Genomic DNA, 26,721 nt, shown 5'->3' with positions numbered 1-26,721 from the left:
ATAAATAATAGAACTGCATGACACACACCTTTACAAGATTTTGATTGATTCGTTATCTGTTCTGTTCTGTTCTGTTCTGAAGTAATCTCATCAAATGATTTCTCAGCTGTGCAGTAGTATTTCTTCAGCCATTGGATTTACCGATTATAGAACCGACAGAATCAGAAGCAGAATGGCTAAATCCCTGTTTCTAATCTTCATTCGTTCACATAATCCTCGAATCTCTGTGTAGAACAGACGAGGACCCGCGCGCTCCAGATGTGCGTGGTCTCAACGCCCACGCGCACGGACGCGCGCACGCAGCAGCGTCTCATTGAACCAGAGCGGAGCCCAAGAGGAGCGAAACATGGCGACCTCAAATAATCCGCGAAAATTCAGCGAAAAGATCGCGTTACACAACCAGAAGCAAGCGGAAGAGACAGCTGCTTTCGAGGAGGTGATGAAAGACCTGAGTATCACTCGGGCGGCCCGTGTAAGTGTGTCTGTTTTCTCTCTTATGACAGCACTGATTAGCAGCCCGATGTGCGGGGCAGATTTTGTGTTGATACGACACGCACTGAACCCGCCTGTCTGGACGTAAACAATAACAAACGCCCCTCTCCTGGGCGCGTTTACCACAAGCGTTGATGAACGGATCGCTTTGCCGTGGACAGTGTTGCGATATTTGACAATAAGCAGACGGTCACGACGAGGCCTTATAAAAGTTGCCATGCTCACAGCTGCAGTCTGTGAGAGTGAATGGATTGAGCATGTGTGTTTGACAGCCACATTACAGTCTCTCGCCATTATAGCTGGACTGTGATCAAGGCCATATCCACTGCTGGACACGATTTAGCATATTATGTTACACATACACAAATGCACATTCATCTCATCTGTCTTTCGATGATGGAGGAATAAACTCGAATGATTTATGGATGTTTACCTGCACAGCGTGGAAAATTAAACCATGCACAACAGTGTATTTGCCCGGTTTAACAGTATTGCTCAATGCACTGATGCATTCAGGACTCTAACAAAATATGTAGACACGACAGGGTTGTGATTGCACTGACATTGCCTGCAGCACTTTACAAACATCCCACCAAGGATTCATGCTAAATACTACCCATTTCAGCGTGACCCTGTTTTCTCTGTGCTGTTGTTTAACTTTTCTGTCTGTTCCTGTCTGAACAGTTTTGTTACTTTTCATGTTGATGCATGCTTACATGTGAATGATAATGCTTTATTATTCATTTTTAGTCAGTTTGGGCATATTTTCAGAATCTTTGTTTATTATTATTCACTATTATTATTATTTTTTAATTAATTAAATTTATTTTAGTTTCCATTATTGTCTCTTTTTTGGTGCTTGAATATTTCCTTTCACCATAATTAAAATCTGCATCATATGCATAATCTATGTTTAAATATTAAACTTTTATGCAGGGCCAAATATTGCTGGATGTGTTTTAAACATTGAAGTGAAGTACTAGAGAGATATTGTCTCTTTAAACAATCTGTTCAATGATAAAGGTATTTAGGCCTTGGCACTACTAAACAAAGCTATCTCTTTAAGCCAATATACAAAGAAAGGACCAGTTCAAGTTCAAGACAAGTTCATCTATAAAGCACATTTAAAAACAGTTACAAGACTGACCAAAGTGCTGGACATAAACAGCAGTTCATCAATAAGCTATTAAATTGTTAATACCGCCTACACATGGGTTTTAGCAGTGTGAAGATACAAATGCAATGCTGCAAATTGTTTAGAAAGATTCTAGAATGACTGAATATTCAAACAATTCATCTGAGTCTCCTTGAGAAACGTATCAATTTATAGTCAATAGTAAATGAGAAATATCACTCTTGGAATTTATTGTGTTTACATTTTAAAGATGTGTAATACCACTTCTTTGTCATTTGTTTGATGTCTTACAGTTACAGTTACAGAAGACCCAGTATTTACAGCTCGGTCAGAACCGAGGACAGTACTATGGCGGCTCTTTGCCAAATGTCAATCAGATTGGAAACACCACAGTTGACCTGCCCTTTCAGGTGATGACTGAAAAACAAGTATGAATAGTTCTGTGATATACCAGTGGAGTTTCATTTTATTTATTTTTTACCAGACTCCTTTTCAGAACTCTGGACTGGACACAAGTAGAACGACTCGTCACCATGGACTAGTGGACAGGGTTTATCGGGATAGGAATCGCATCACATCGCCACACCGCAGACCCCTTTCTGTGGACAAACATGGACGTCAAATATCCTTGATTAGTCTCCTCTTAGAGACCATTTATACAACATTTTAAGCCAAAAATGAATTTGTTTAGTGCCATTTGCCTGTTTGTATCCACGGCAATGGCTTTTTTGTGGCTCTAAGCACATAAACCGAAAACAAATTGGACAAAATCAAAAATATGTCAGTGTAAACACCTCAAAACAAGTCTTTAAAAATGACTTGCATGCTTGTGCATGCATAGTACATGTTTAGGGAAAGAAACACAACAATGGTGTAGTCACTTAGTTGTGTTGTGTAACGCTTCATTCAGCAAAGTGTGGATTTACTTCACATTACAACCAAAAGCTCATGCCAAATCTACATACACATCAGAGCCGAGCCACCTTAGACATGTCCTCACTTCTCTTCAGGTACTGTTTACAGCACTAAATATTAGCTTGGCATAGATCCTACTTTTTTACAGATGTATAGAAGTGTATCATTTGATACGTGAAGCTTTTTTAAAACCAAGGGAAAACTTTGGCTATAAAATTTTTGTCTTTGGTTTTTGGCTATAATGTTGTTGGAAATGTAAACATAGCCTTATATGCAGGCAGGATTTCTGTGCTACAATGCATTTAGAAGCATATTTACACTCACACTTCTGCTATTCACTTCCAACTTTATAAAGTCCTTAATGTTGAATCTCACATTGATAGCTGTCCATATGCCTCTGTGTATCTGTCACCCCCACCTGATACCAGCTGGAGGAGGTGAGAGTTTACACTCACGCTGTCTATTTGCATGTGCTGAAGACTGTACATATTTGCAGGTCTAGTAATCCAGATAGGAGCTAAAAGCAGTATGTAAATAATTATCCGTTAGGCCTCTTCTATTTATTAAACAGCTTTTAAATAGTAGCATGAGTGTATGTGAATTATATATTGTGCATTATTATTATATATTTTTAATAATAATATTGAATACCCCTCTATAGTCTCTTAAAATGAAAGCACATCCAAATTCACCTCTCATTATTTCATGTTTTTATTTAATTAAAAAAATTAAAGGTAAAGATTTGATGGAAACACTGAAGACGTCACATTCTGAGATGTTTTGATAAGATTAAGTTAGCCTATTTAATGTTAGCAATTCTCCAACATTTGTTTATGTGCTCTTTTTTGCATTTGAATGTTGTCGTCTGATAAAAACTTTGTAGTTTTAGTTAGGTCGGTGTTTCTCAATCATGTTCCTGAAGGCCCACCAGCTCTGCACATTTTCCATGTCTCCTTAACCAAACATTCTGATCATGATCATCAGCTTAAGACTGAAAGACCTGTAATAGGTGTGACAAACAAAGGAGACATTCAAAACATGCAGTGTTGCTGGTCCTCCAGCAACGTGGTTGAGAAACATGGAGTTAGTCGATGCTGTTGCCTCCTGTTGTTCTTTAATAGAATTGTTCACCCCAAAATAAAAATCATCCCATAATTAACTTACCTAAACAGAAGTGAGTTGTATTGGCATACATCTTAAAATGGTGTTTTTGTCTATGATTGTTCAATATCATACATCGTATCTCGACTATCACATGAACACATGCGCCATTGGCTAGAAACAAATGATAAAGTTTAAAATTTAGCTCAGTGGTGTAAAATGAATTACTTTTATTAGAAAGGGTGCATTTTTTTGAAACTTTGAGAACTAGAGATCCAGGATGTTATTAAATATAACTTTGATTGTGTTTGTCTCAAAGTAATTTCCTTATGCTTGTTCTGCAGGACCAACTCAGACTCTGCCTTGCATCAGAGCACTTTGAACCCAAACCAACAAGATGCATTTGCAGGAGGTTCTCAAGATTTGCAGCCAAAACAAGGTTTGCTTATTCGATTTTTCTTTATATTTATTTAAAAGCAAAATTTATATCTATTTTATTTTATATAATAAAACTACAAACTGTTCTACAAATTCTCTCCACACCTGTTTCAGTTCATGATTTCATCCCTCTCTGTGTATAGTTCTTCTTCTCACTATGCCAGGAACAGGGGACCCCGATAGTGACATGGACAAAGAAAGTCAAAAGCAGATATGGGATCAAAAAAAGGTACGTTTCATTTACCATTTCTTTTAGGACTGCACAATATATTGTTTCATCATCTGCTGAAGTCATATAGGAGGATCTACAATGTTGAGGCGGGATTATAGTTGACCAGGAACCACAGTTGATTGTGTTTGTGTTTTTAAGGCCTGTGATTGTGTAAGCATTTACACCATAGGTCTCAAACTTAATTTCTAGAGGGCTGCAGCTCTGTACAGTTTTGCTCCAACCCTAATCAAACACAGCTTATCCAACTAATCAAGGTGTTCAAGACTACTAGAGACTATTAATCAGGTGGAGCTGAAGGTGATTGGAGCTAAACTATGCAGAACTGCAATTATAATGTTTAGGGTTGCACCAATCCCGATACTTCGATTGGATATCGGTTCGGTACCACATATTTTTGCTGCATCGGGTATCGGCCAGCTGATCCAAATCAGATCTTGCGTGTGCACTATATTCTGTGTAATTTATAAGCCAACAAAAGCCACGAAGGTAGCCTATTAAAAGGCACTAGAAAGTTGTCATGTAGGCCTACTATATGCTAAATATTTTGAAGCCATTCTATAGTTAAATGTGAAGTACAGATGAATATTCAAGTGCTTAAGTTCATGTTTACTTCAACGCTTTCTGCAGCTGCACCTGTCAATCATTCTCCATTCATTCAAACTGTGCGTCGCGTTCATGACAGCACAAAAAACTTTCTCCAAGACTAATTGTTTCTGTTAATATAAGTAATCGGTGGGGAAATCCATTTAGTTTTGCATTAAATGGGTTCATTTTGATCTGCAACATGGAGATCATTGCTGTTTTTAAATCATGTTGCGCTGAGTCTGTTAGACTAGCAGATCGCAAACAATAGCTGGACCACAACAGATCATATCATTGTCATAGTGAATGCTTAAATAATGTAGCCTATAGTTTGTAGCAAGCATCATGTTTAGTTAGATTGTGCCATCTGTCATATACAGTAGGCCTATAGGTCTGTTATTTTTACTAAATAAGATATATTATTTGACTTTATCACCAGAACTATAGAAACTGTATTATGTTAAAACAACAACAAAAAACGGCAGTATCGGGATCAGATCTGTATTGATCGATACTCAGAATTTTGGTATCGAGATCCGATTGGTTCCAAAAAAATGATATTGATGCATCCCTAATAATGTTTTTAACTTTAAGAAAGATTAATTGTATTTAAGTATATATACAAACTCAATGAAAAGTACACTGTTATTTTACATTTGATTATTCCATTTGTGTACCTGAATACTGCTAGATTCTCAGAAAAAAAGTTTTTTTTTCAGTGTTTTCATTGATAGCTTTGCTCTACTGTTTTTATTAATATTTGTGGTTGATTTATTATGTTTAATGTAGATGCACTCTGCCAAATCATCCTAATCATTGTAGAATGATGTATATTCTTTCCAAATAGAGCTATTTGTTTCATCAGGTGAAATAATATTCAATATTGAAATATGTATTCCAGAAAAAAAATATTGCAATATCAGTTTTTTTTCCAATATTGCGGAGCCCTAATTTATTTACTATGTTTTCATGTAATATTTAATCAACACGCTCTATTTATCATATTTTATAGAACACTTCGCAAAGGCCCAAGTCAAACAAAATACCTGGAATCAAGTAAGTGTGGTTACTTTGTATTGTCCTAAGCCTGTAGCTAAAAAGTAGAGCTTAGACAAATGGAAAGAACATTGCAGCATCTATCTTTCTGAGGTTGCAGAGTAAAATGTTAATTTAAGCAAGCGATGTTGCATTAATTTTTCAACTTAATAGTGATTTTTATGTATCAGTTCCTTTTCAACAGCTTTGTTTTATTGTATTGTAATCGGTACAGTGAGCTTTTATTGTAGATCTGTTTATCCTACATTTTCTAACCTCCCTCGTCTCCTTTCTCCAGTATATTTCCGTCTCCAGATCAGGAAATTACCGCATCTCTAATCCCAGTGGCGCACAATACTGGCGGCTCTCTGCCAGACCTGACCAACATTCAGATTCCTCCTCCTCTCCCCACACCTTTGGACCCTGAGGACTCCTCGTCCTCTCTCAGTGCCTCCAACAGCACTGGCAACCTCGCCAACCCTCACATGGGCCTTACATCTGCCGGTCAAGGTGATTCTCATAACCTCAGACATTAACACTAGAACTAGCAAGGTGGTCATTTTGATTTAGTCATTTTTAATTTTTGCATTTAAATAACTTTGAAATAAAACACACACTTATAACACCCAGACTTTTCCTAAATATGTGTATATTTCGTTCTAACATTGTAATCTTATCAAATTACAAAACACAAAAGAGCTCTCAGTATTTATACCTATTTCTGTAATTTTCATAGTGATCAAAATGTCTACTTTTACATGTGACTTTAAGTATAAGTGCCACTTTTGCCTAGCTAAATTTCATAACTTCAGATATATCATTCAAAACAGCATTCGAAACAGCCTTCTTCTCTGCTTGTGAAAGTGAAGTGCGGACTTCGCTGGTGGTCTAGTAGCCTACATGTAATTACACATTTAAAGGCTGTATTACCAAGAAGATTGTGTTTTTTGGGTAGTGACTTTATTAAATATGACATCAGACGTTCAAAGCTTAGTTTTAATATCTCAATAGAAGCTTTGAATGTAAATATGATGTGACAATATGACGTCTATAGGAGAACGGTCAAAATGGCTGCTATGGTAATTCTAGTAGAATAAAATTCTGTTAGTTCAAGTGTTAAAACAGAAGTTCAAAGGCCCCTAATTGGCCAAATTGTTAAGCCCCACTTGTAGGCTGAGGCCCAGAGTATGCTTAGATTTTATACATGTGCTGTAGTATTAGGTAAATTACTTCAAAACAGTTATTATTTAACTACTATTAATTACTTCATTAAAATTGTTTTAAAATTACTTTCTAATTACTTTGTCTGAAAGGTAACTTAATCAATAAGTAATTTAATTACTTCACTCAATGCTACTTAATGTCTTTACAGTGCTCAGCATAATTGAGTGCACCCCATTTTGAAAATGTATATTTTTATCCATTTCTTAGTAAATATAGGCAATTTATTTTGGTGCATTTAAACAAGACAGATTTATTAAACAGATATATTTAATAAAATAATATTTTAGTCACCAAACATTTAGAAATGGAAAGATAATAATATTAAATTCAAGCAAAATATTGCAAAAATAAGTTACAACCTACAAAATTTGAACTAAATTTAAGATTGCATCTTGATTTTTCCTCTTTTTAAAATTTGTATTCAATATTTTTCTATAACATAAATTTGTCTGTACTAGTTCTTGGACAGTTATCTTAAGTTATTTTATTAGATAAGCTCCAGATTCGGCTTCAGTACTGACTAATCTAATGTATATGCACAAATCTAATGTTCCATAGCTTCCTATTAAAAACATGAATTTAAAAGATAGATTTGTGACGGGTGTACTTATATGCTGAGCACTGCAAATCTCAAAGCATACAGAATGCACAAGTTAAACACTTCGATTTTTTACAAATTTGATTGGGTCTTTTAGATTTATTTAACATTTATGAATTGTTAAACTTTCTAAAATAAAAAATAATTACACCATATTTCATACATGATATATTGACATTAATTTTCTTCTAAATTCATTATTTCTTAAGCATGTGTAATCATATGAAATAAATTGAGTTATGCTGCAAATATATTTGAATAATAAAAAAAATTACATATTTACAATTAATTTGCTTCTCTGAACTGATCTATAGCAAACTGTCGAATATATGCACAGTATTTTAGTCAAGTGTATTTTAAGAAATTGTAATTATGTGACCTAGGGTTATTTATTCAGCTTTCAGTTGATGTCTAAATCTCAATTTCAAAAATCTCACACTTATGATGGATTTTGTGATTCATGTTTACATATAGCTGTAACTAATAATATAAGAAGTTTAAGGAGCTGGATGGTATTCAGGGATCAGACTGAACCAACAAAAATTAACAAACAAACTACTCCTACAAATATTCGTAATTTAATGGATAACTGTACAAATTCACACAATTTCAGCAATGAAGATTGTTTTTGAGATAAGCGTAACTAAAATATTCATTATTAAACTGCCTATGACATTTTAAATGTGTTTTCTATACATGTCATATCATTTATGAGAGAGATTGATATACGTAGACATACAGTTTAGCTGTTTCAAAAATAGTTTCCCCATTAAAACCTAGTATTGTATATTACAAATACTGTTAGCTCTTTGAGGAATTGCTTTCACTATTCTTTGGGAAATTACTTTGAATAAAAAGGTATCCGCTAAATGCATAAATGTAGTTTAAAATCATTCAGTAACATTGGTCTTTGAAGATCTAATATTTAACCCATTCACATTTATTCAGTTACCAAATGATTTTATCCATCATAAAGAGGCAAATAAAAGTTTAAATACAAATATTCAGCCATTGTTTAAAAAAAAAAGGCAAAATAAATGTCTTAAAGCATTATCTAATTCACATAAGAGCTCATTTATTCCGAATCTGATGTCTAGTGATGACCTGCTTTCTCTCCTGAGGTGTGACATCAGGCCAGCCCACAGCCACAGTTCAGCGCCGGCATGAGAATGTAGTTCCTCTGAACCTCAACACAGACTCTCAGCAGCTTCCAGGTCTTCAGCAGCTGTCGCCCACCCTCTCTCCTCCACTCTCTCTAGCACAGGTAACACTGCACGCAAACCTGGGGGGAAAATATATATTCTACTATTAAACTTAAAAAAAAACAAAAAAAACAAAAACTGTTTCATTCTATGCAGATTTTGAAAAGCAGACCATTCCCCTCCCCTATATTCTCCATTTCAGGAGTTTTCTAAGTATGGGATGCAAGAGCATGTTAGGATAAAGCCTGAGTAATGTGTATTAATGATGAAAATAGACTAAAGTTTATTTGTAAACAAATAAACTTTAGTTTATTTATGCACATTAATATAGCAAAGAAACACGACTGAGCATGAAAAAAGTAAGTGTTTGATGAGTAATTAATAACAATGAAAGAGACACCTCAGCATGCGTGTTAAAGTGCTAAATTTACTTCTCTTTTATGGCTTTGTGGAAAAGTCAAATACTTGCTTAAGTGTCAAAATGCATAATCTTGTAGTTTGTAGCTTGTAGCTCTGCACAGTTTTGCTCCAACCCTAATCAAACACAGCTGGTCCAACTAATGAAGGTGTTCAAGACTCTTTTGAACACCTTGATTAATTGGATCAGCTGGTTTTGAAAGGGTTAAAGCAAAACTGTGCAGAGCTGCGGCCCTCGAGGAATTGAGTTTGAGACCCATGATGTAAACAGCTTGTTAGGTCTACAGTGAAAGCAATTTGGAAACATTAACTGTGTATAATAAATGACACCAGCCTGATAATACACTGTTTATGCTCATAATTTAAAGAATTCAATACTCCCTGCGGAATATGCTTTATTAATATATGGAGAATTCATTTGATTTATTTAGTATCTATATATATCCATGTGGGTATATGTGGTATATCTAACCTTGGGGACCAAGTGTCTCTAAATTGTGGTGTAGGGAAACAATCTGACTTTCTGTTCCGAAATGATTTCTTCTTGTCATTTCTGACTTATAACAAAAAACAGAACAACCTCTGAAAACCGCTACGTGACAAGATGTACAGTAAACAAGCTAAAATGAACTGAACCAAGCTTTTATAAGCTGTTGTTTTCTAAAAATGAGTGTTTAAGGACACCAAAGAAGAGCGTAACGTGTAATATAAGAGAACTGATGATACGCCCGCTACAGAGAAACGTAATCGGCGAGAAGCATTCATTATTTTTAACCATGTCAAAGGATTATATCAGTGCCCTATGTGAACCTGAGATGAAGAGATATATAGAGAGATTGAACTGTATTGGTCTATGGCAGTTCTTAGCTTCCTTTTGTTTGACAAATGATCCAACGGCGTCATAAAAATACTTTATTAAAAATTATTTGAATGTTTTTTTTTTTTTATGTTGTGAATTGAAGAAGTAGATATTTCAGGTATCTTCAAAGCAGAATCCTTTAATGAGAACTCACAGTTGCTGTGTTGTTGATCAAAAACTTAAACTAGTGCAGCTTTGCACTCAGTTTAAATACATTTTGGGGGGGGCAGTGAAACATAGAGGTGGAGTCAAATCTAAACAAAGTATGCAAAGGAAGTACAGGAGTCAGCCAGGTAAACTGCGTTTTTCCAGCTCTAATCTCATCAACAAAATAGTACACATTCAGATGCATAGGTGTTAATCCAGTTAGCCGTTTGAGACCCTGCCCGATAGTCAGGAAATGCTTATTGACAATAGGTTAAAATATACTGGCTAGAGTTTTGAATTAATTTGTATTTCTAAAGAACCAAAGAATATAATTTGTATATAACTTCAGTTATATACAGTTGAAGTCAGAATTATTAGCCCCCTTTGAATTTATTTTTATTTTTTTTAAATTTTCCCAAATTATGTTTAACAGAGCAAGGACATTTTCACAGTATGTTTGATAATATTTTTTTTTTCTGGAGAAAGTTTTATTTGATTTATTTTGGTTAGAATAAAAGCAGTTTTCAATTTTTTAAAAAACATTTTAAGGTCGAAATTATTAGCCACTTTAAGCTATTTTTTTTTCTGTAGTCCAAACCATCGATATACAATAACTTGCCTAATCACCCTAAACTGCCTAGTTAACCTAATTAACCTAGTTAATCCTTTAAATGTCTCTTTAAGCTGTATAGAAGTGTCATGAAAAATATCTAGTAAAATATTATTTACTGTCATCATGGAAATAATAAAATAAGTCCATCATTAGAAATTAGTTATTGAAACTATTATGTTTAGAAATGTGTTGAAAAAATCTTCCCTCCGTTAAACAGAAAATGGGGAAAAAAATAAACGGGGTAAATAATTCGGGGGGGCTAATAATTCTGACTTCCACTGTACATTATTGTTTATTTGAAACTAGATTATATAGATTTTCATTGTAACACACGGCTGTAATAGCTACAGAACCTGCTAATATAATACTATTGCATATCTGCTTAAAGCCTCAATCACATTAGCAGCAACTTTGTAACTGCCTGTCGCTCTGGGTGGTGACCTGCTGCAAACGCAGGTCTTTGTAGGTCTTCAGCACAGAGAATAATATCGGCCTCTCAGCGAGCTGAGAGAGGATCACATGAGCTCTAATGGTGCTCTCATTGACTGTTGCTCAATGAAAGTTGTTCTTCATTTGCAAAAATGTAAAGAATTCTCAACTTTGTTGCATCGTTCGACACACCCACCTGGTCGCCAACGGTCGCTGACACTAACATGAACAGAGGTCGCTGGAAGTCGCTCACTCTCCATTGAAATGAACGGTTGCTTGCCGCTCATAGTGTGAATGAGGCTTTTGCATACTGCCATAATAGTAAGCTACGTCTTATTTTACTTTATTACCTGCATCCACTTTTGTGTCCTTAAACACACATTATTTAGAGTCGACTGCCGTTCACTGGATATTTTCTCTTTTTCGGACTATTCTCTGTAAATCCTAGAGATGGTTGTGCTTAAAAATCCTAGTAGATCAGCAGTTTCTAAAATACTCAGACGAGACCGTCTGGCACCAACAACCATGCCAAGTTTAAAGTCACTTAAATCACCTTTGTTCCACATTCTGATAAAGCATAGTTTTAGTTTCTTTTAACTTGTTTACTGTATGTCTTGTTACATAGCAGATTTTAGATCCTGTTCAGTTTTATATTAAAAGTCAGAAATGACAAGGAGGCAGCTTCCTTTAATAGAAAGTCAATGGAGAGGGTTGGATTGTTTTTTCCCCAGGTGGGCCTGGCTTTTGGGTTATGAAGTGTGTGCATCACAATTGATAGTTTTCAGTCATGTGACCTGTATGGAGACCTGGCGGGCAAAAGACAGTTGGCTGTAATGGCAGCTTCATTGGGATTCCATAGAAACTTTTAGATATTTTTATCTGTTTTAAGCTATGAATATTCGGCTCGCATATTAAGAGAACAAAATAGAGATATGATCACAAACTGTACATTTTTGGCGATCCAAAATGTACCCGCAGCCATTTTCAGTCAATTTAAAATCATCAGAGCTACTATTCAGCAATGTCTGTATGTATGTTTTGGATATTCCTCAGCAATTTAGTCATTGGTGACGGTGTTAAACTTTAATTGCACTTAACCTGCAAGTTAGAATAGAAACTGTATAAACTGTGTCTTATAAATCTACTGACAGTTATTAGTACCATGCTATGGGTCAATGATGTTACCATTAGGCACAAATCAATAACTTTGCTTAAAAAATGTTCTTTCTATGAAGGAATTTCTGAAGAAGCACAGCCCAGACATGTCTCCTCATCGGTTAGTAATGTTTTATGTTATTGCACTACAATTATTCTGCTTTTTGGGTAAGCCCATGATTTGACAGTCAGTGAAAGACAGTATTTTTTGCCCACCAGGGTGGCGTTCCCTTAATTGTGTGACGTCATGTGAAAACTGTCAATAGGAGCCCATTTTCTTTACAATACAATACAATATTTATTTATAGAGCACATTTAAAAATAACCAAGGTGACCAAAGTGCTGTACATAGGAGTGCTAAAAAGCAGAATATAAAATAAGCATTTAACAGATAAGAGCAATAAAACAGTGATCAAGGAGTATTAAAAGCGAGAGAAAATAGATAGGTCTTTAAAACAGACTTAAACACAGAGATGGAGGGGGAAAGTCTAATGTGAATCGGGAGACTGTTCCAGAGTTTAGGACCAGCAACAGCAAACGCTCGATCACCTCATTTTGTTCAAATGTTCTTTGACCATTTTATATCATGACTGCTTATTCGATTCATGTGAAAGTGAGGTTTCCTGTTTTAAAGTAGTCATGCAATCGAAATAAAGCGTTCATGGATAATTTTTAGGAATATCAATTTCATTTGAGTCAATTTTATTTTATTGTACCGAATTAAGAATTATATGGAGAGCTTGTGAATCAGAATCTAATCGAATCGGGTCCTCTGAATCAGTACCCAGCTCTAGTTCCACAAAAGCAGCATTTCTGTCTCAGCTGTTAATAGTCTGTCAATCTGAATCTGTGTTTGACAGGCAGTGACGATAGACGCCATGACCCTGGAGCAGCAGTTGGCTCAGTATGCTTTCTTTAGCCAGCCGTCCACTCAGACACAGGGGGGAGGTGGGCTTCCTCCGTTGCCAGTCGTCTCCTCCAGCCAGACGCAAACCTCTGTGGGCATCGATATCAATACGGTAAGACTACATCTCAACACTTGCAGTGGAATTTTTTAGATCTCGGTATGGCCAACTGTCAGTCAGAGCATACAGGGCACTAAGAGGTTAACTCATTTTCTAAATGATAACGAATACAATACCAGTCAAATGCTTTGGGATATATGCTTATGTTTTTGGAATTTATTAGAAATGAAATGGGTGATTGTGGGCAGTGTTGGGTGAGTTACTTCGAAAATGTAATTTATTAATTTGTGTTCTAGTTGTACTTATTTAATTGCTTAAGGAATTTAATCATGTGACTCAGTATTGCTTAAAATAAGGAATAAATCACATAGAAAAGACAATATAAATTTTAAAAAGTCAAACTTTGGTCCTACCTTTCTTTTTAAAAAAGCAACATTTAAGCATTTTAATAACAAACAGCATTCTTTAGTTAATGAATGAGAATTATTCAGCAAAATTGGGAAGTTTTGGAACATTATATATATCGAAAACCTGAAAGGTTTATTAGCAATGACACAATATATATTTCACACAAATTGTATATTGTCATTAAACCAATTTCTGACAAATTCATTGTTTAAGCTTGTCTAATTTCTTGACAAATGTGGCCTTTTTTAGTAGAAAAGTATAATTAGTGTTCTAAATATTTGAATAACAAAAAATGAATTGATTCAGTGTTCCCACTTTTTCATGAACGGCAGATTAAAGGACTTTTCTTAATTCCCCCAGCATGTGTAGCACAATGAGACATCTTGCTGTACTTAACATTTCACTTACACTTAATATTAACAATAAAAAGAATATTTTGAATGTGTCATTTTCAAAACAAATTACTGTTTTAAATAGTCATGTTTAAATGACTTTAATTCAATGCTGAATTCAATGCTGGTACTATTCACTGGCACTCTTATTGATAAGGTTTGCATTATTTATAATAGTTTAAATCCATAGTGTGGAAACCCTGTTGATTTTGCTTCTCTGAATTAACTTATTCAGAACTGTGAAATTTATTTACAGTATTTCATGCAATGTACATTATAATTAACTGTAATTAAGTGACCTAAAATTAACAGTAATCCAATCCTTTACATTCTTCACAGGGCTAGTAGTTTGATTACAGTAACTAGTTAGTTTGTAACTGATTACACCCAATGTTGACTGTGAGACATAGTTTCAAATGAGTATTTTTTAGGAATTTTGAGAACTAAAGTTGCAATTTTGTAACGTGACTGTTTCCTTTTTACTGATGGTTAAAGCATTCATTTGAATTACACAAATGTAAATTCACCACTGTTTTTTGTCCTTATCCTTTAAAAAAAAAAAACAATATAAAAGTGTACAGAAGTGCTCTGCCTGACAAAACTCTTGTCGTCGATTCCAGTTGTAAGAGCAACAAATAATAACTTGACTTCAAGTTGATCATTTGGAAAAGTGTCAGATAGTGTCAGGTAGATTTTTTCTTAGATCAATCGTCTGTTGAACTGCATCCCAATCATCACAAATACTGCAGAAGACCTATTGGAACCCACATGGACCCAATATTCTTATAGAAATCAGTCAAGTTTGGGGAAGGAAAAAGCATGGTTTGGAGGGCAAATTCTTCAGCAGGATAGCACTCCTTCTCATTCTAGCCTCCACATCCAAGTTTCTGAAAGCAAAGAAGGTCAAGGTGCTCCAAAATTGGCCAACCCAGTCACCGGACATGAACATTATTGAGCATGTCTGGGGTAAGATGAAGGAGGAGGCATTGAAGATAAACACAAAGAATCTTGATGAACTCTGGGAGTCCTGCAAGAATGCTTTATTTGCCATTCCAGATGATTTTATTAATGAGTTATTTGAGTCATTGCAGAGATGTATAGATGCAGTCCTCCAAGTCATACACAATATTAATTATTTTTCCACTGCACCATGACTTTATATTTTACACTGTACATTATTTTTGTTAAGTGACAAGACTTTTGTCTAAGCAAAGTCAAACCTTACTGTTCTAATTAAAAATTCTTAATCAAGACATGTTCATATTTTATTTTGGTAAAATAAGTGTAATCTAGAGGCTTTGCCTTTCCTATAAACCACTTTTGATACCAAATGATCAAGTAGAAGTCAAGTTATTATTTGTTCTTTCTAAAACCTGGATAGGCGACAAGACTTTTGTCATGTGGTGTATGGAGTCAGTAAGATTTGTTAATTTAAAAACACCAAAATCATTCAGCAGAAATGCTGCATATTAAATTTAGATCAAAATAATAATAATAATAATTAATAATTATATTATCTAAAACACAATTCAAAGTCCAGACTTTTGACTGGTAGTGTAAATAAAAAACTCTTTCCTTTTTAAATTCCCTGCTTGTTCAGTTTTAAACACCTCCACCATCTTGACATTACCCTAATGAAGAGTTACCAATACTTTCTAGAAAAAAGATGATCAACAAATACATATATACAATACATATATTTCTTTTTATAAAGAGTCAGCAGTCTAATAATAACAGCACAGTCATCCTGCACAGCTGCACAGTTTATATGGCAGAGTAATCAGAGACACTGTAGTAATCTGTTCCTTGACTAACCTGAGAGACGCAGGAGTCCGAGGTCCCCTACAGGGGCTCTGTTGGTCTAACTTGGTGTTGTCCCATGTAGGCTGCTTCCCTCCAGCAGTACCGCTGTAGGGTGGGGTCTTCGGCCAATCAGTCTCCAACCTCTCCGGTCTCCAATCAAGGCTTCTCTCCAGGGGGCTCGCCTCAAGTAAGGGCGAATCCAGCAGCCGCTGCTTCCTCCCTGTAGTTTGTTTTGTTTGGAGCCGATCTGGAGCCTGTCCCTTTAGCCCGCTCTGTGTGTCCCAGTCTAGTCATGTCCCCCCCAGTCTCTCTCTCTCTCTGACCCCTGGCTGCTTCGCTGTGTGTCTGAGCACCACGTAGTCGTTCTCTGTGTGTATCATGCTGAGGAGCGATGCAGGCCAGTTTAAATGTACTGTATGCCGTACTCATTGCTGTTACACATCCTTTCACTGGATCATGTGCATATTGTGCGTTTTGAGCCGAGTTGCTGGTTGTGGTAGTTTGACGTGAAACGATGCTCCTTTGAAAGATGAATAGGTTTGTTCACCCCTAAATGAATGTTTTCATCATTTACTCGCCTTCATATTGTTCTCATCTTTTCTTCAGAGCACTTCAAATGAAGATGTTTGTAATCAGATATGAGAGATTTCTGTGACATCATCGAAAGTCTGTTCGTCCACATCAATCATAATGATAAGATAAAAAATGTCCATATTATGTAGGTAGTTTATTCCATATGTTCTGAAAAGGCTGAAACATGTAATGCTTAACAGATTTATATACTGTAGGTTTTTGTTCATGAGTAAAAACAGATTACTAAACAGTTTTGCACATTCAAATTTAGGGTTGGGTATTGATTAAGTCTGTAGTGAAACCAGTGCTAAATTTATCTATTAATTATACCACTGGATGAACTGATATATCAGCCTGATCTCATGAGAAAACGTAAGGAATTTACGTTTTGTCAGTTAAGTGGCTAATTCGTACAAATTCGTTCAATTGTACGATTTTAAAGAGGAAGCGAGGAACCATACCTCACCCCTAAACCCAACAGTCATTGGGTGATGAGCAAATCGTACTAAATTGTTTGAAATAGATTTTACGAATTATTTCAAAATAGCCACTAAATTAAAAAGTTATGTATTGTTGTGAGATTGTGTTATTTAAAAATAATTTAAAAACAGCTTCAAAATTCAGTCATTAGTTTGCATAAATATGATCATATTCACTTCCACTGGGAAAATACGACACCTGACAAATTACATGTCTGGAGATTGTTTAGGTGCACTTGTCCATCATAAAATTTGTGCTCAGAAGCACCTCGCTATGCTTCTGGCATTTTTGAGATGTCAACAGAAAAAAAGGTGGTCTGCATGAGGAAAAAATGCTGCTGATTTTCATTATTGTTGTCTTCACTATTCTTGTTGTCATGTCTTAGTTTCTTTTCTGACTGTGAAATAAACAATAGCCTTGTTCAGTGCTGACATCTTGTGGACGAACTAAGTAGTTATTATTAATATTATTATTATTATTTGACCAGGAAAGACACATCGAGATTAAAAATCTCTTAAAAGAGCGTCCTGGCCAAAATTAGGCAGTATACATCTCACATGGGTCCAACAGACAACAAATCATGAATTACACATTGACAAACAAACTATTTAAAACATCTACAAGCCTGTGTTTCAATTTCTAAATCAAATATACCGTTTTTAAAAGCATTTAGTGAAATCAACTCTTTAAACTGCAACCTTGTTTGTAGATTATTCCATGCAAATGGTGCTGCGTATTTAAAAGCTGTTTTTCCGCATCTCAGTCTGCACTTTAGGAGCAAACAGTAAATAAATATCATGTGACCAAAGGACATGGCTAAGGACAGTTTTTCTAACAAATATAATTCTGTAGATATGATGGGAGTAAACCCAGTATAGATTTGTAAACAAAGAGATGCCAGTGCTTTAACCTACAAATGGACAAAGACAGACCAACCTTCTTTAGTATACAACATGCAATGATGAGTAAGGGATTTCAAATTAGTTATAAATCTTAGTGCACCATGGTAAACAGTATCCAATGCATGCATATAGATAACATCACGGTAGTCCAATATCGACATAAAGTAGTGTAAAAACGACTGCATCACATGAATAGGTAGAAAAACTGACTATTTGCTAACAATAAGTATGTATAATCTTGTAAAGCATTTACATTAAGTCATTTAGCAGACGCTTTTATCCAAAGCGACTTACAAATGATTTATTAATCATAGTTCAACATTAACTAATGCATTCTTAAAATACAAAGCTGTGCTTGTTAACATTAGTTATTTCACTGTGAGTTGTCTTAACTAATATAATCAACCTTATTTAACTTAAATAACATTAACTAACGTTAACGAAGATGAATAAATACAGTAATGAATGTATTACTAATTGTTTGTTTATGTTAGTAAATACATTAACATGAACTAATGGACCATTATTTTAAAGTGTTATAACGTTTAAATAATGTTTCCAAATAACGTTTATTTTACTTGCTGGTTACTGATTTAAAATTTAGCCCATTGATTTTTTCATATAAAGATTTATGTTTCTCACAGGCTCTGGTTATTTATGTCAACTGGTTTCAGTACCCAACCCTATACCAATTTGCTCACAGAAATTAAAACAAAATTACTGGATGCTTGAAAATCAATAGGAGTTATTATTTTGTGTCACAGCAGTAGTTATTTAACAATAGTAAATATAGTCACATCACAATATAATTCAATGGAGTACACAAACTTATAGAGTTAAAAGGATGGTGTTAAGCTTCGTTTTCTTGAAAGCCATTTCAAAATGATAATCAACATTTCAGGTAGAAAATACGACTGTAGTGATATTCAGTGTGGGATTCCTGAGATGTTTAGGTCTTTGCTCATCTGTTGCTTTGATAAGATGTTGCATTTATGTACAGGGCAACATTTTTGTGTTCCAACTGAGCCAAAATTGTCTTTGTCAAACATACTAATCACGTAGTTATAATTCTGAATTTCATGACATGACAAACTTAGATCCTCTCATAGGCTGAATATGTTTCATTAAGGGCTGTGTTATAGTCATGCTCATCTTCATGAATGGTCATTTCTAATATGTTCTTGTTTCAGCACTCGTCCATTCTCGGAAGTGTCTTTGGTGATGCCTTTTATGACCAGCAGCTCTCTCCTCGGCAGACCAGCGCTTTGTCCCAGCAGGTGAACTATACTACAATCTTTGTTTTGACATGTCTGTCACATGCAGATTAAATTGGAGCTCAGTTCTTTCTGTTCTTCGAAATGTAGATCATTTCAACGTGGTTGTGGCGTTGGCCCATGAACATTTCCGGCTTGTTGTCAAACCATTTCATAACAGTAACAAGTAGCGATTCAATCATAATGTAACGTTTAAACAGCTGCCATAACATTATGTATCAATATGTATACCTTTTGGAATTCTCAGAAGCTATGAAAATGAAAAATGTACAACAGGAAATACCCTAGGACCATTGTTATTGTTTACGCCCCACAAAATGGTGTCCTTACACGTACAAGCCACTAGAGGGCAGCTGTAGGCTTTGAGATGACAGATGCTGGGTTTTCTGTCAACTATTCCACTGTAGTGGCCAGGGCCGGAGTGGGACTCTTTTTCAGCCCTGGAGTTTCAAGCCTCAGACCGGCCCACCTCAGTTCACCACTGACTATATTAAAATAAGGTCATTTCCAATTCAGTTTCTAATTACACTATAACGTCTTTTTTTGAGAAAACAGCTCATTTAGAACTTCAATGTTCAACAACCCTTACAGTATTATGTCTTAACAATAAAAATGAAAAAAAAAAAATTGTTACTCAGACAAGGACCGAACCCAGGTTGGCCACGTCATAAACTAACGTACTAACCACTATACCACAACAGCTGTGTGTCTAATGGTGACTTATCTAATTATATCATCATTAACCTGCAGGCTGCTCACGAGGCTACGAGAAAATAGATAAAAAGAGCAGAGCTGCGGTAAAATAAAGAATAAGAAGGCTGTGGTCAAGTAAATAAATAAATTATTTTTAAAAAGTGTGACTGCTGAGAGCAACAGATTCTGGAACTAGGGACACCGGCCCTCGCGGCCAAAAAACGGACCGGCCCACCGGGAATTCTCCCGGTCCTCCCGATTAGCCAATCCGGGCCTGGTAGTGGCACAGTGAAAAATGCACGTACTCACTGTATGACACAAAAGAGTCATACTGGGACATAGAGGTGTCATGTTTCTCTACCTTTTCTAATACAACAAAGGCATGCTTTTCCCACCATTTGTTTTTAAAATGCATTAAAAACTTTTTTATTTTCATTTCAGTGATATAAATATAGCTTATTGGCAGAAGTCAAAACATTTTATAATAATGTTTATTGTAGTACAGTGTGATACATTTGAATAATTTATTCCTGTGGTGCCAAAGCTGATATTTCAACATATCACCTTAATTTAGTTTCACTTTTAAGTCATCATGCTTATATTTAAAAAAAAAAAAAAAAAAGACCCCAGTTCCTATTGTTATTATTAATGTGTGAAACAGTTGTGCTGCTTAAAGGGAAGCCATCACTTATTAGCCATTCTCTACTTGTTCAAAACCTGTTTGAGTTTCTTTCTTCTGTAAAACACAAAGGATGGTATATGAAGGATTTTGAACGAGACAAAAAAACAGCCATTGACTTCTATAGTATTTTTTGCTGCTATAGTATTCTGTGGCTGCTTTTTGCTTTTCTTCAGAACGTCTTGCTTTTGTTTTCAACAAGAAAGAAACTAAGAAAATTTCAGAGTAAATGGAGAGGAATGTATTTTTGGGAGAACTATTCATTTAATGTTGTTTTTTCAGTTGCCTAGATATCTGATATTTCTGGCAAAATTTAAGTTTTATTTTTCTTATTTTTTGACCTAGAATATGTGATTTTGTTTTTAATCTATATTCCATAACTAAACACAAATATCTACGAAACACCCAGAATGTATTTATAATTTAATCTTTTATGTTGCAGCCTTATAATTCCAAAGACTAAAATAAATGTAATTGCTACATTTAAAACTTGTGTGAAATGCACAATTTCTTTGTTCACAGTAATAGACAAATGCATTATTCAGATCTTCGTTTTAACACAGGGTTCCTACAGGTCATGGAGTTTCTGGAATATTATGGAATTTAAAAAAAGGTCTATTTCAGACAATAAAAGTCTTCCTCTTAGGCATCATCTTCCCATTACAGGCACGCATGTTAAATGAAAGCAGGGGATGCGTCTCTATAGCATCTTTTTCAATGCGGCACCTGGCACAACTTGCACAAATAATTTGATTTTTAAAAATATATTAGCGGTGTGAACCTACACTGGTCCCACGGTTCTGTTCAGTTTTGATAATCATGCCATCGATTCAGTTCAATTCGATATCTCGATGCATCACGTTGCATTTCCATAAACAGTTTGATATTTTACTTAGCAACACAATAATTCAATTAATTTATTCATATATTTATATTTATATATTATTTGTAATACAAGTTTGTTATTTAATACAAGCAGTCAGATGTATGTAGTGTACCTTTAAATTTACCTGCTCAAAGAAATCACTCTTTTGAATGCATTAAACAAAACTAAAGTACTTGCACAAAACAACATGAGCATTTATGGCAAATAAACAAATGTAAATCTTATCCTGCTTGCTTGTTGAGCTTTTTTGAGTGGGTTCTTAAAGGCCTATGATCGATCACGCGCTCAACAGAAAAGGTTGCAATCGGCTCTAATGGACAGCACGGCTCTGGTGCTTTTTAGCAAACAGTGACATGGACGTTAATGTTAAACGGCCGGGGAGATCAGCCGATTCATTAAAGACAACGACGCGGTGGAGGATCCTCAAGTAATGTTATTGTTGTGTACAATAGCCGTAAGAGGAGATAAAACGTTACCTCACAAACATGCCAGCAGGTCAAAGTGGCCACAGAGAGTGAGAGAGTTTACAGCTTTCATTTTTTTCCTAGCTGGGTTCTGATATACTTCCCTGTCAGTGAAAGACTGTCCAGCAAACTCACAAGCAGTGAATTGTGCATAGTTATCTGCTTTTAAAGTAGTTGGAGCAATTTAATTACACGCGGTCCGCCATATAACACATATGAGATAATTTATGTCACTACATAATAACCGGTTAGGATTATTACTGAACCGATACCGAATTGTTCACATCTGCATCGCAGTGCATTGAAGAAACAATTCATTTTGACACCCCTAATACATACATATATATATATATATATATATATATATATATATATATATATATATATAACCATTTGACATTAATGACAGAACGCTGGCAAATGTAGTGAAGTAAAAGTAAAGTTTTTTCACTACTTATTTACTTGAGTATAAATACACATATTTAAATGTACTTTAAAAGTACAAATTACTCAGAAATTGTAAGTAAATGTAATTCGTAGTTTGTAATACAACCCACCTCTGGTAACAGCTGCCTGTTTTTTTTTTTTTGTTTGTTTGTTTTTTATAGGTCATGGAAATGTGGGTCTTTAGTCAGTAAAATCAGGGAATTAACTTTCGGCATTGAATGTTTTTTAAATTGACATTTAGATTTAGGCTGATTTATACTTTCTCCTGGTGCTGCATCATGGACCTCTGCTGACAGCACCTCGCGAAACAGATGAGGCTTTTATACTTGATGCGTTTGCCGTTGTGATATACTTTAAAACGACAGGGGCCAGTCAAAAGAAACTCGCTGTACAGTCAGACTCATAAACAGAGAAGTAGAAAGTTTCCGGAAGTACGCCATATCATTAAAACCCATAGGTATACACAAAATATATAAATATAAATGATTAATATCTTACAAGATTTTGAAACTAATTATTTTTATATATTTTTTTGAATTTATTTGAATGATTATAAAGATTTTCATAACCATTCAAGATTTTTAAAATCAAACTTTGATGCATCACTTGCTTTTGTTCATATCTCGGATAGTTTTACCTGTTAAAAGGTCGATATATTAAATATCTATTAAATATATAAATACCTTTTAAATATCAATGACAAAAGAACATGGGTTGCTAACTTATCTTGGGTTGCAAACGTATCCCTCAGGTTTTTCCAAACTTGTACAAAAAGTTTCCTCCTGTTGCTTTTTCTAGCCAATAATTATTGGTCATCTGGTTATCCCTATGATCACGCATGTTTCAGACAAAATTTCTTCAAAGTGATTCATATTCAACTCAACTGAAATGCCTCACCGCGCAAACTGACCACTTGAGTTTCAAAAAATTTAGTGCACTCGGCCAGTCGAAATGATGTCACGCAAACTCAAAGCAAACCATTGCAAACACAGTGATGATGTTACATTTGCCACACGCACTCAAGCGAACTAGCGAACGCATCAAGTATAAACCAGGCTTTGGAACAGGAACCCTGTTAACAATAGAAATGCATTTCTCTTTCGTTTGATTGCCACATCTGTCTAGTCATCGCACTTGTTTTGACCGTTTCAGCTGGAGCAGTTCAACATGATGGAGAACCCCATCAGCTCCAGCAGTCTGTTCAGCGAGGGATCAACTCTCAACTACTCTCAGGCTGCGATGCTCAACCTCACCGGCAGCCACGGCAACCTGCAGGACGCGCAGCAGCTAGGCTACAGCAGCCATGGAAACATCCCTAACATCATCCTCACAGGTATTGCACCCATCCTGCGGAGAGATTGCATAATATTGCATGTACCTTTTGTTGTGCACATGCTGACGAAGCTGCAGTGGAGTCTAGAGGACCCTCTCCAAGTTTAGCATGATATGAAACTCGTCTTATAGTTACAGGAGAGTCTCCTCAGAGCATATCCAAAGAGTTCTCCAACTCTCTGACAGGTGACGTGAGCTTTGACGCAGACTCGCAGTTCCCGCTGGATGAGCTGAAAATTGACCCGCTGACGCTGGACGGCCTGCACATGCTCAACGATCCAGATATGGTACTGACCGACCCGGCGACAGAAGATGCTTTCCGGATGGACAGGCTGTAATCTTTAGGTATACAGTGTTCAGTTTTCGTCATATGAGATCCGTTTGATTTAAAAGGGAGTGCAGCAGCACGTCTGGGGGACACTTGACCATGTTTCTTAAAGCCCAGATTGCTGAAAATGTTGCCACAGCATGATTTGAGGAGAAAAGAAAAAAATATATGGGGAAGCAGTGCTGCAATGTCTAAAGAATCAAGCTTCTGAACAAGCAGCCCATCATTTATTAGGATAGTTTACTCACACCTCAGTAATTCCAGTACTTTAGGCTCTATATGAGAGAATGTGACACTACAAAGGTCCCTTAACGTTCAGTCATGCATTCTTCCATTTCATTGCCTGTAGATGCACCTCCTCTCATCGTACATGCCTGTTGCTTTTTTTTATTTTTTATTTAATATATACCTATATTTATTTATGCACTTTTATACATGCATATACCACCAAAAACATTGTCTGTTCCTATTCAAATGTTTGTTGGTTGTGAGAGCAGGAGTAGTTAAAAAGGAGTGTTAATCTTCCCCCATTTTACGGGCAGTCCTCATGCAACACTAATGTACTTCAGTGCAGTCTGAACATATGATTGTAATGTTTTCTAGATGTCTAATGTTGTCGCGTCATGATAAGATAGTGGTACAGCTTATAAAAAAAAAAACAATCAAGAAAAATGTTTGAAATGAAATCGTAATTTCAAAAAGTGCTTTTTTTAAATGGATGGTTCACCCAAAAGTGAAAGTTCTGTCATCCTTTACTGATCATGTGTGGCTTCCAAACCTTTTTAGCATTCAAAAGCAGATGTTTTGTCACGTTTTTCCTGAGGAACCCAAAAGAAGATATTTTGAGAATCAAAAATAAAATAAAGTGCTCAGGGGTAGCTTAAATAATGTGTCAGTGCTCTTTGGGCAAGGGGTTCGTCAGAATAAACAGCAAAAATCAGCCCAAGCTGAGCTTTTTTCCCTTCCCCGCTGTGAAAGTCAATGGTGTCCAATATAAAATATTAAGACCCTGTTGACTTTCATAGTGAGGGAACAAATAAATGAAAGAGAACTCAGACACATGAGTGACAACAAACTTGATCACATATATTACCGTGTCTTTTTTTTTTTTCTGAAAGCTTTAAAAGTAATGTCATAGACTTGGGTGAGTAACAAATTCAACCTTTAAATGACAAAATTTACTGTTTTGATTCAAATGTTTCAATGTCACATGATCGGGTCAGTTTACATACTCCCTGCTCACACAACAAAAAATATAAAAGAGGTGGAAATTTGCTAATGGTCACAATTTGCTAATTAGTTACTAATTCATAGTTTATAACCAATTTATCATATTATCAATCAGTGTATTAATCATTTACTCCATTGAAAATTAAAGTGATGTGGACAAGTTTGGTGACCCATACTTTAATCTGTACTCTGCATTTAACCCATCAATGTGCACAGATAAAAGTAAAATATATGTGAACATATGTGAACAGGGCAATCACGCTCTGTTCCGCGCCAAAGTAATCGCTCCGAGATCGCTTGAAGGAGGTGGTCTCGGTTCGATTGAAACGAACCCTGGAGCGGATCGATTGCAGTGAGAAAGCAATCTGATCCGAGCGCGGTTATATCACAGTGTTTTATGGATATGTATAAGGCTTACGGCTATATAATGAGAGAATTATGATTAGGGAGGGAAGTTTCACGGGTCTCCGGATGCCCGCAAACGAGTGATGATCTCCAGGTAATCTTGCGTCTCCCTCCCGGTCCTCAAATAGGCTACGTCGCGCACCCTCACCCCTCCCCACCGCGTCTCTCCTCAGACACGTCACACGCGCGCACCCTATCAATCACCACCAAACCACCACCTCTCCTGACAGCTAAGCGGGACGCTGCAAAATAAACCCTGACACTCTGACCAATGTGAGGAGAGTTTCCCCGCACGTGACTTGTTTTAGCTCTTTTGGTCCGATTAGAAACTTTGCAGTGTGAAAGCGAACCGCTCCAAGAGCAAAGAGCAACAATGTAACAATTGTAATCTCTGTTTCGGAACAACTGAATCGATTCACAGGTGTGAAAGCACCCTTAAATAATAAACCTAATATAGCTTTATCTTGAAAGTCGTTCATATCTTTGTTACATACTATATATTTATTTATATACAAAAGTTGTACAAATAATAAACAAATGTATCTTTAGAATTTATTTGTCTTACTTTCACTTGATTTTGATTGTGTTGCTTCCATACTAGAGAGATGAAAATCACCCATCAATAGTGAGTGTTTACTAATCCAAACATTACACTATATCATAAAAAATGCCTACATTCACCACTGCTCAGTCTTTATAGCAAGAGAGGTGTCAAAGATCATTTAAGAATGCTTGACTGCTCCAGAATTTCTCCTTTTTTGGGTGAACTCTCCTTTTAAAATGTACAACATATGCAGCTATAATGTAAAAGGCAGATTTTTATGCATTAGAAACCATCATGCCAGTGAAATGCTGGTGTTGTGTTCTATTCAATGTACAGTATGGC

General features: G+C 35.7%; 1 protein-coding gene across 12 annotated transcripts; it reads left to right on the top strand.

Annotated features, from left to right (window-relative positions):
- The first annotated feature begins 300 nt into the window (after positions 1 to 300).
- On the top strand, positions 301 to 25,658 carry crtc1a (CREB regulated transcription coactivator 1a). 12 transcript variants are annotated; one of them, XR_015477960.1, is made up of 15 exons: positions 301 to 472; positions 1,921 to 2,037; positions 2,112 to 2,249; positions 2,918 to 2,979; positions 3,988 to 4,082; positions 4,225 to 4,310; positions 5,908 to 5,951; positions 6,229 to 6,440; positions 8,874 to 9,016; positions 12,655 to 12,695; positions 13,435 to 13,593; positions 16,225 to 16,329; positions 19,288 to 19,374; positions 23,693 to 23,873; positions 24,059 to 24,881. XR_015477960.1 is itself a non-coding variant. In XM_087240103.1 (14 exons), the coding sequence occupies exons 1-14, from the start codon at positions 347 to 349 to the stop codon at positions 24,208 to 24,210; spliced, it is 1,695 nt and encodes a 564-aa protein (XP_087096229.1). In that variant the 5' UTR covers positions 301 to 346; the 3' UTR covers positions 24,211 to 25,658.
- Positions 25,659 to 26,721: the final 1,063 nt, after the last annotated feature.

Source organism: Danio rerio, chromosome 2 (genome assembly GCF_052040795.2).
Source record: "Danio rerio strain M-AB ecotype USA chromosome 2, GRCz13ab, whole genome shotgun sequence".
NCBI lineage: Eukaryota > Metazoa > Chordata > Actinopteri > Cypriniformes > Danionidae > Danio > Danio rerio.
Note: the sequence above shows the minus strand (reverse complement) of the source record. Positions and strands in the feature narration are given on the sequence as shown.

Bases quoted from the DNA above. Each gene is read 5' to 3' on its own strand.
- crtc1a (XM_087240102.1), top strand. From the start codon at position 347: ATGGCGACCTCAAATAATCCGCGAAAATTCAGCGAAAAGATCGCGTTA. The intron at 2,980-3,987 runs GTGAGAGTTTAC...CTTGTTCTGCAG, and splicing joins CCTGATACCAGCTGGAGGAG to GACCAACTCAGACTCTGCCT. The intron at 9,017-13,434 runs GTAACACTGCAC...TGTGTTTGACAG, and splicing joins CTCCACTCTCTCTAGCACAG to GCAGTGACGATAGACGCCAT.